Source organism: Gossypium arboreum, chromosome 1 (genome assembly GCF_025698485.1).
Source record: "Gossypium arboreum isolate Shixiya-1 chromosome 1, ASM2569848v2, whole genome shotgun sequence".
Lineage (NCBI taxonomy): Eukaryota > Viridiplantae > Streptophyta > Magnoliopsida > Malvales > Malvaceae > Gossypium > Gossypium arboreum.
Genome location: NC_069070.1, coordinates 110,177,162 through 110,188,498, shown reverse-complemented (window position 1 = coordinate 110,188,498; position 11,337 = coordinate 110,177,162). Strand labels below are relative to the sequence as shown.

The 11,337-nt window shown below is 31.9% G+C and overlaps 1 protein-coding gene across 1 annotated transcript; it reads left to right on the top strand.

Annotated features, from left to right (window-relative positions):
- Window positions 1-7,266: 7,266 nt before the first annotated feature.
- LOC108482633 (stigma-specific STIG1-like protein 1) lies at window positions 7,267-8,244 on the top strand. The gene has a single exon (XM_017785755.2). It carries the CDS (start codon window positions 7,618-7,620, stop codon window positions 8,080-8,082), a length of 465 nt encoding a protein of 154 aa, XP_017641244.1. The 5' UTR covers window positions 7,267-7,617; the 3' UTR covers window positions 8,083-8,244.
- Window positions 8,245-11,337: the final 3,093 nt, after the last annotated feature.

Below are 11,337 nucleotides of genomic sequence, written 5' to 3'. Positions count from 1 at the left end.
TTGTAACCCTATTCCGGTGACGGATACAGGTTAGGGGTGCTACATTGAAGGCTCATATAAGGGATAATATGATTGATTATGATTAGTTTCTGTTATGAATGGTAAATTATATTAAATGTCCATAATTGATCTGTAAGTTTCAGTAATACTCCGTAACCTTGTTCTGGCGACGGATATGAGTTAGGGGTGTTACAGTCTCGATTTTAGGGACTAAATTGAATAAATTAAAAAATATATGTAAATTGATATTTGGTATGAATTGGCTGGAAATTGATAATGTGTTATGTTTTATGACTATTCGTACCTAACATCGACGTGGATCCTTTGATACGGAAAGGAAAAGCGAGAGTTGTAGACAATTGACGCGAGAAAACGGTCTGTACATCTATGATTTAAGGTCGAATTGATTGCTTGCATCTTCATGTTAACTGCATGTATAAATATTAATGTGAGCATCTAGTGATAATATGAGCTATTGAATTGAGCTTAATTGTGAATTACAGAAATAGAGAACTAAATTGAATAAAATGTAAAATTGCATGAAATGTTTGAATTATGATATGTGTTATGAGATTGGGTGAAAATGTATTGAATGACATGAAGTATATATGATATGTTAATAGATTGGATTGTGATAGTGAATATGTTTGATAAATGGTAATCCTACTAAATTGTAAATTAGTTGAATATCAGTACCTTGTTAGCTGTTTGGGCTGTGTCAGATATAGTTGGCATGCCTTAATATTGGTTTGTGTATGGGATTATGCGCTTATGCTCTAGGGCCTAGGAAAACTTTGTGTGCCAGGATGCACTTCATATGCTAGCATGTGCTTTATACGTCAGGATGTTTTTTTGTACGCAAGTATGCAGGTTACGTGCCAGTTACCCTACTTCGGTTTATCCAACGATGCACTTCGGTGCCAGTTTAGTGTGTTTGTTGGATGATCCAAGTATTTGTATGAGTTTTAGCCAAGTTAATAGAGGTTTCAAAATGTACAATTGGTAAATGATATGAATGTGATATCAATTGATGCTATTGGATTGAATTATGTATAATACTGAAATTTTATTGTTAACTAAGTAAATGAAATGAAAACGAGCCTCGGTGGCCAAAAAAAAGGGCATGAGTCGATAGAAATAAGTTGAATGATATGAAATCAAAGTAAAATAGGTTATTTCCTTGAATTATGAATATTATAGTGTTAATAGCATGTGGTTAAGTTACATAATGGTATGTTTAAATAATTGGAAAAGGGCAAACAAGTTGAAAGTGATCATTTATGTGTATTGTTGGATAGGTTGGTTACTAATGTCTTAGCATGCTTGCACATATAGATTGATGATGAAAAATGGTTGATATCTTGGAAACATGGTTTGTCTAGATATTGAGTACGCGTGTAACATCCCGCTCGGTATAGTCCTAGTGATCTGGTTACTGTTTGTCGAAGTATAATGTTTAGAGCAAGTTTTGAGTGGGTAAGGTATTAATTGTGACTAAGTATGTAAGTCTGTGAATGCGCCCTTGGGCGAAGCCTGTGATGGATGAGCTAAATGGTTTGGCGGGCTCTTTTGAAAAGTATACGCCACCCCAGCTGTTAGATGAATATGTTAAGCCCTCAGTTTGATAGAATTATTTATTATGTTATTATATTATTATTTTGGTTGAACAATTTAGTTAGACAAATGAGAATTGGTTAGAATAAAATTAAGTTACCGTAGTCAATAAGGCTCGTATTCATGTTAAGAGAAAAAGTTCTTAGTCACAAAAATCGAGAAGGTTAGTGGGATAATCAGATTTATCCACTAAACCTAACTTCCATGTCTATTTGTATAAAGTTGGTATTAACTTCTTGATTAAGCTTTTACGTCTTCTCTTATATTCACATTTTCTTCTCAAACTTTCATTTCACTACTAGAGACCTACTTGAAGATTTGGGTTCACTGTACTCAGCCAACTCTTTCGTTATTTTAGCACCTAGTAAATGTCAATGAAGCTTAGGTTATTTTCATGGTTATTTATGTGGCTTTAGGGTTGCATGCTTAAGCGTCTGCTTTGAGTGTAAGGAGGGAAACTTCCTGAATCTGGGTTTTGTAATGTTTCTTGTAAGTTTGTTTAGTTTTGTGGTATACAATCTAATAAGTTTAACTATTTACATTATATAGCTCAAGATACTCCTGAAGGTTCTCATGATAAGGGCAAGAGTCCTATTGTTTGAACTTGTTGCATTTTCTAGTGAGTTCCTTTTTACTCTATGTGTGTGTGTAATGTCTTTTTTTATGTTTGGTTTTAGGTAAGTATACATATTTTGTAAAGATGAAATGCTTGTACAAGAGTGATGAATGCTTTTTGTAATCAGTCTGGTTTGGTCTATTCGTGTTAAGATGTAAGAAGCTTATTTCGTGTTTAAGCTACTACCCCTTGCTTCTGAAATGAATAACATAGTTTGATACATGGAAATGAATTCATGGCATTGTCTTCAATGAAATGAGCAATGAATTGGTAGATTGTGATACATGAAAATGATCGTGTAGCCTCTGGTACGGCAAGTGTTATTGCAAACCAGATTGCCAAATCATGACAAAAGAAAATGAATGAAAAATTAATGCTTATAATCTACCAAAATATATATTTAAATATAATATCATTAGCGGGTCTTACACAAGCTTACGAAAGCTCAAATAATAACTCGAGATCAAAGAAGAATTCAATTGTAAAAGTTTCAAATACAAGGTTGAAGTCGTGACATCGCCAAACAGTTTATCACGTTACAACATTAGACAACTTGACGTCAGGATGTCACTTACTGTGCCAACCTCGTCGAGACACGAATCGATGGGGTTCCTCGTCTCGCGTGACATTACAAGCTTTTCTCATCACGACGATGTTCGAATGTTGTGACGTCACATGTTGTTTTTACAATTTCTTTTTTCAAATAGCTTGCAATTTTTCCAATCAAGTTCTAACACAATTAATTTTTATTCCAACTCACAAATATAGTCTTCTTACATCAACTCATGTACTTTACACCTTAATTTAATATTAATCAATTGCTTTATAATTTATAAGTTAACAATCTAGAGCATTATCTTCACTAAACATACACATTCATTTCAAGATCATCAAGACCTTTAATAATGCAACACACATACATAACATACCATCTAACAATTTCCATACATCAACATTAGCATATATATTTAAACTAAACCATACCTAGAATACCAACTTTGCATATACATATTTATATTCATTTACAAATTTCAAATTCAACAATTCTAAACATAGCAAAATATTAAAATGACCCTACTAGGTACATGCCATATAGCTAACAAAAAGGGTTCACAAACTTTGTTAAGTTCGGGATTCTGACTAGATGCTGAAGTCGATGCTCGGGATCTCAGATTATACCTAACCTGCGCATGGAAAGCAAAACTGTACGCTGAGCGATAAAGCCCAGTGGTATTTCTATAATTCAATCATTAAAATGAAAATTAAACCAATTCAAGAAACTTAATCAATATGTTATTCAAACTAATTACTAAGTACCATGATATAATGTACCAATTATGCTATATAATTCATTTCATACATGATCAATTAACTAACATAAGAATTCATCATATTAAAATCGAGAGTAACATAACTTTCAATTTAAAACTCCAAATTAAAATCTAATTTCACTATTGTCCATTAGGGACCTCTTATTTTTTATTTCTACATCCAATTTTACAATTTATTTAGTTTAGTCCCTAATGTACGAAGCTATTAATTAAGTTTTACAATTTAGTCCTTTTTCATATCTAAGCTTAAAATTTGTTAGATTAACACCTAATACATTTAATTCTCAACAATGACATCTTTCAAAACCTTAACAATTTGACAAATTGATACATGGGTTAGCTAGATTAAGCTCCCATGATCTTAAAAACATAAAAATTACAAGAAAAAGACTAAACTGCACTAACCAGTTATCAATTAAAAGTTTCATAACCCTTTTCAATTGCATCTTCTTCTTGCTTTTATCTTTGGTTCGGTTGAAAGATATCAAAATTCTCTCTCTTTCCACCAATTTTACTTTTAATTTTATTAAATTTTACCCATTAAGCATAATGATATTATATAGTCCACTAATCTCAATTACATAGGGCCTAATTGCTATTTTGAGCCTTTGGTTAATTTTAATTTAAGTCCTCAATCTAATTTCTAATTAAAAACCTCTAGCTATTAGACTTTATAATTTAGTCTCTGGGTCCTAATTAAATACAATTTCGGCTAAATCACTTATCCAAAATTAAATTTAATTATCTAATAACTCTGTAAATATTTCTATTAAATATTTATGGGCTCGATTTACGGAAATGGGGTCTTGAAACTGTATTTTCTAATACCATTGGAAACCAAATCGTTACATCAAGTGTCCATATCAATTGCCACGTCAGCTACAATGCCATCATTTTTCAACTTTAGTTGCCACATTAGCTGCTATGCCAACTTCCACGTAATGAATTTGCCACATCATTCATCATGTTAACTACTATGTCATCACTAACGAGACATTAGGAGCTTCAGTGGAAAAAAACAATTTCGAGGATATAATTAATTGTTAGTTTTCGATTAAAACTTCAATCGAATGCTATTTTAAATTTTATTTTTATGAGGAATTTTTTCATCTAAGATTCTTTCATAATTAATACATGGATTATATGAAAATAAAACTTAATTAAACAATCATCAAAACTTGTTTTATTATAATTAATTAAGCTTTCAGATATTCATTTTCAGCTATTTGGGTCATTAATCCAATGAAAATTGATTAAATGTCATCATCAATTCTCATTAAGTCGAGACTCAGTTAGATCATATTTGTAGTTAAATTGGATGAAAATAAATTTTGAAAAATTTAATGATAATTTGAATTATTATTTAATTTAATTGTTTAATGATAATTTGTATTATTATTTGAATCCCATATGATAGTTTGATGGTTAAGGTATTTATCGCCTCAAGTGTGACATGAATTCGAATCGCTCCAATTATGTTTGTTATTCACACTTTATCCTATTCTTGTATTAAAAAAAAAAGTATTTCTCAATTGTTTTCACTATCGTGGCACTTGGCACTCTCTTGTTTTATATTCTTATAATAGCAAATTTTTTTTACTTGCTACACAATTAACACATCCGCGCGCGTTGATAGGTGGAATGGTAATGATTAACGACTTCGATCCACCTCTTCGGATTTAAATTTTGTAAATAAAAAATAATGATATTTGAAGAATTTTATTTTTAATTTAAAGATTTTATTTAATTACACTTTAAATTTGAGTATTTGGTGTCGAAAATATCAAATAAAAAATATATGTACACTAAATATGATTCATTGCTAGCTAACTTACATTTATGTTCATAAGATCAACATTAAGCTTTGAGCTCAAGTATAGGTTTCTCTAATCAACACTTTCAAGTAACAGCTAGCTGTCTAGGGTCCTTTTTGTGGCTTAAAATTCTTAAATGGGAATGCTCCAACTTTGCTTGGCCAAACGGCAAGGCAAAATTTCATATTAGGAGCACCTTTTAGTTGAATCTTTTCACTTCATTGATGGTTCAAAAAGGTGGGGGGCTTTGACTTTTTCACATACCATGTGATTGTACCTCTAGCACATGCTTCAAGCTTTGTGTTACAACAAAACAATTATTTAATTATAGAAAATAAGCTTGAATCACCTCTCTAAAAAAATTTCTTAATTTATACTTAGAGCTAAAAAAACATAAATGTATGCATTGAGGCAATATTGAAATACCATACATTAAGGTTCTTTGCATATTTCCGAAAACGATACTTTGATAAAAGAAAGTGAAAGAAAGAGATATAAATGTCTTGTATTTTTATCTTAGTTTACAAGTAATTTTATTAGATCAAAAGTTTTAAACATTGAAAATTAAAATATATATCGATGCAAATGAATTTGATAGGTTGTTGAGCTTGATTGGTGTCCAAATATTAATTACCAATGTAATTTTTTAAGCTTTTAAGCTTAAAAACTATATTTTTACATACCCATGGGTGAAAAAATAGGTAATAAATATATTTATTAAAATTTATATAAACTTTAAATGATGTTGTGGTTTAGATTATAAAGTAAATTTTAAATTTTATTGTGTCATGGGTTCAAATTTTACCATAATTGAATTTTATTGATTTATAAAATGTAAAAGGACAAAAATATTATCATAATAATATAAATTGCTTTGTACATAAAAGAATATTTTAGTAATTTATCAATTGAGTATAATATAGGTAAACTACACCATTAGTCACTAAATTATTGGTAAGTTTTCATTTTGGTCACTGAACTATTCGAAAGTTTTCATTTAAGTCATTGAACTATTCAAAAAATTTTATTTAAGTCACTGAACTGTTAAATTTAAAAAAAAAATCATCAACGAGCTCCAAGTGATTATTTAATGACCAGTGTAGTAGATTAGTACCCATCGATGAGTAAAAGAAAATACTTTAGATCCAAGTTAATCTGACGGCTACTATCAAAGATCGAAGAAAAAAACTATTTAAAATTTGGTTCGTAAATTTGTGACGTGCAAAGCTATTTCATGAAAAAAAAACTAAACTATAGAAGAGAAAAGGAAAAAGAGCTTTCGATTAATATAGGCAGAGCAAACAGAGAAAGTCATATAACATCGATTTCAATAGCACAGTGACTTAAATTAAAGCTTTTGAATAATTCAATTATCAAATTATAACAATTTTTGAAATAAGTAACCAAAACGAAAATTTACCTATCATTTAGTAATTAATGATTTAGTTTACCCTATAAGATAAGTATAATTATAGATATTCCAGGAATGAAGGGTCATGCCTAGTCGAATCACCAAAATCAAAAGAAGAAGTGACCAAATTACATGTTCTTGTATCAATAATTTTTTTTACTAATTTTAAAATATAAAAATATCTAAAATTTTCAATGCCAGGTCCAGACTTGCTGCCTCTAGGGGCGGCACCGAGGGTAAGAAGCAGCTTTAGCTTGCAATAAAATCTTTTTAAAAGAATATAAAATTATAAATTAATATTGTGCAAAAATTATATTTTAGTCCCAAAATTTATAATTGAATTTTAATCTTAAAATAAAAATATAACTTTGCCCCTAAGCGTCCCCCTATGCCCTAATTAATTATTGTATTTAAAAAACGGTACTATAAGTGCTAATATAATTAACTTCAACAAATGTCTAACTTGGGATGAATGCAACAATAATTTGATTAGCTTACCATTTACCAAGTATAAAACCTACATTTTCTAATGCATTTCATTTCTTAAAAGTTGATTAGTCAATTAATTAAGCTTTAGAATTCGACCATACTCTTTGCTTCGAATCCCAAAGAGCCTCGCCTCCCATGCACCTTACCTATTTTTCCCGTTTCTTTGGTCAACCCCTCCATTTATTTCCTTTATAAACCCCAAATCCCTCCCATTTCCCTTCACCAAATATCTCCGAACTTGTCCCTATTTCCTTCACAAAAACAAGGAGGAGAACCCATCAAAAAACTCTCTTAAAGAACCCAAGACCCAAACACACACAGACACAAAAAGAAAAAAACAAGATGGAAGCTGCCAAAATTTTCGTCACTATAGCTCTAACATATGCTGTAACAATTGCTTTAGCGATGAAAACCATCGGTGCCGTTGCCGAAGATAACTCTCTGATTCCATCAACGACTTTCAGAGACGCTGGACCACCCGTACTACCAATGGGGAGTCCCAAAAGGGTAAGTCGTTTCCTTCAGCAAGGATATAGAAACCCTAGAGCTGCCGACCATTGCCACAAAGATGAAGAGGTTTGTTACGTCCTAGAAGGAGCCACCTCCACTTGCTGCAACAACAAATGTGTCTTTTTGGCGACGGACGACCACAACTGCGGTGCATGCAAGAGGAAGTGCAAGTTCACCCAGGTTTGCTGCCGGGGAGAGTGCGTCGACGTTGCTTTCGACAAAAGACATTGCGGAGCTTGTAACCACCGGTGTAACCGCGGCGAGTATTGCGTTTATGGCATGTGTAACTATGCATGATTTTAAGACTTCTTTGTGAGGGTTGGGATTTATTCATATACACAATAAAAAATAAGCCACATTTAAAGTGGTTCTTAACTATTATAATATTTATGATATGAAATTAATTACTAATCTTATTAAAATGTAATGGTATACAGAAAAAAAAAGTTTAAGCAAAAATTTTATCAATACTTCATGTTGTTATATACCTTTATACATTTTTTTTGTGTTAGGGAGAAAGGAGAGGGTATTTCATTGTATACTTGTATCATTGTTTTATAAAACAAAAGATTATGTTTTTAATATACGATTATGCTAAATATCATTATGTCCATCAAATTATATGGATTGAAAATCCCAGGTTTTTCTTTTCAGTTCAATAAGTGATATTAAATTGGATTTTTAGCAAAACTACATTGAACATTTCAAGGCTATTTTTTCTCATCAGCAACAAAGAATTTTTTTTTTTTGGGGAAAAGGAACTAGATTTCATTACACACTAATTTAAAAAGTTGTCGGATATATAACACACCTATGCTATTATTAGGGGTTTAACAACTAGGAGGAAAGCTGCAAATACAAACAAAATTCTGGAAATTTAAATCACCCAAGGGCAAGGTGGATTGAACAATGCTCCCTAACTGAGCTAATGAGTTCGTGCAATTGCTCCCTTCTCAAAATATAAGCGTAAGGTGCCAATATTCAAAGAGTGGAGGAGTATCCTGCACTCATCAATCAAAGGTGATGGTAAAATATTAGAAGTTAATTAAATTTTCATTAAGTAAATGATGGTGATATCATCAACTTTGATCTCAAGGTTATCGAGATTTAGGCTAATAGTTAATTTGTAATGACCTGATAGTCACAGGTAATTGAAAAGTGTATTTTCGGGTCTTCATTTTCGTAAAATAGATTCGTAAACATTTTTAATAAATATTTACGAAGTTAGTTGTATGGTTAATTAGGTTTTGGCTAGGTGAATTAGTTTGAATTAAGGGTAATTAGGTATAAGGATTAAATTGAATAAAGGGTGAAAATTTAATTATAAATTAAAGAAAAAATAAAGGGATTAAATAAGTAATTAAACCTAAAGTTAACATGTGTTTGGTATGTGTAACACCCTTCACCTGTATTCAACGCCAGAATAGGGTTACGGAGCAATACTGGACTTACAACACTTTTAAATACACATTTCACATATAATTCATCACTTCAAATACAATTTAAACACAACCAATCATAGTGTCCCTCAAATGAGCCTACAGGACTTAAACATGCTTTAGAAGTGGTTCGGGACTAAACTGATAACATACAAAAATTTTTGGAAACTTAGAAAAATTTCAACCATACAGGGGTCACATGCCCGTGTGAACAGGACGTGTGCCTCACATAGCTCCAGACACATCCGTGTCTCAGGCCATGTGGAAACAGGGCATACATACTGACTTGTATCACACAGCCGATGACACGCCTATGTGAAAACTGGAGGGTATACTGACTTATGCAACACGGCCAAGTCACACGCCTGTGTGTTAGGCCGTGTGCCAATTAGGGGGGTATACTGACTTGTACCACACGGCCAGTCACACGCCCGTGTGGACCATACTGACTTCAATTCAATTTCAACACCGGGGGACACACGACCTTGTAACATGATCGTGTGTCACACACGGCTGAGACATATGCCCGTGTCTCTGCCCATGTGGAAAAAAATAGGCCATTTGAAAGGCCAATTTGCCACCCCAACTTTAATGTACCTACACAATGCAAAATGATACCATTCATTATACAATTAGACAGCCGAAATCATCAACCAAATGCATAATTCATACCATTATAACTCCATCTATTCCAATTCTCAAATCACTATCATTTACTTAGCCAAATACATGCCAAAACAATATCAAAATAATCCATCACTCATGGCTATATATATACAAACCAAAACATATACATTTATAAGCCATTTCTAATAGCCAAACGCACATTAATATTAACATCATTTATAAGCCAAATCTCATGGCTATAATCACAACCAAAATACCACATCTAGCCTATACATGCCATATACCATAATTGTATAATTCAAAAGTACCAACTTAGATGTTTGATAGTGCGATGATGTTCTTGATGACTCTCGGATCCGAGCTAGCCTTAATTCACTATAAAACATAGGAAAATAACACGAAGTAAGCTTCATTGCATAGTAAGCTCGTATGTGAACAATAAACAACTATCACCATTCATTTATCATTCAAATTATAGAAAATGATATATAACAATTCTATTAAATCTCAAAGCAATCAAATGGTCATTCACATAACTTACCAAGGAACTCATCAATTCCATAGTTTTAATACTCAATTCATTACTGTAAATACTTGTACCATCTCGTAACAATCTCACGCTCAACCACATCCTTCATTTACCCGTTGAACCATTCAGAATAGAAATCGAATACTCAAGGATCTCAATCGAAGTACCTATACCATGGCTCGAAACCAAATTAAGGTAACTTATCCCTAGAGTAACTATACCATGGCCCTGTAGCCAAATCAAGGTAACTCATCTCTGAAATACCTATACCATGGCCCGAAGCCAAATCAAGGTATAATTCACACCCGAAGGGCCGATATCGTGGCCTGAAGCCAACACAATAACCTAATGACATGTCACTAGCATCCTAAACTATTCCTAAGGTTCAACCGGGATTTCAAACTTGTCGAATCATCGTCGAATCATTCCCGAACTTGTCCATAATCACATAATCACAATTCATGCTTTATCAAAGCATATAAAATACAATTATAAATAAGCTCATTGCATACAAACTTACCTCGTATTAGGAATTGACAGATCGGATCGACTACTTGATAACCTTGCTTTTCCTCCGATCTAGATCTGAATTCTTTCTTTCCTGATCTATATGAATTCAAAATTAACTTATTTATATCATCCATTTATTCAATTTAGTCCAAAACATACATTTTGGCCTATTTGCACATTAGCCCCTAAACTTTCACACTTTTAACAATTTAGTCTTTATTTCATAAAACACAAAATTCACATAATTTCAATACACCCAAGCTTGGCCAAATTATTTATAGGTCTTTATCAGCCCAAAAATTTCATTTATTTCACATTTCAACCACACAATTTGCACATTTCATAATTTAATCCCTATTATGCATTTTCATCAAAAATCACTTTACAAAACATGAAAATCTATCATCAAGCTTTCATATTTCAACATTAAACATCAAAGACACATAG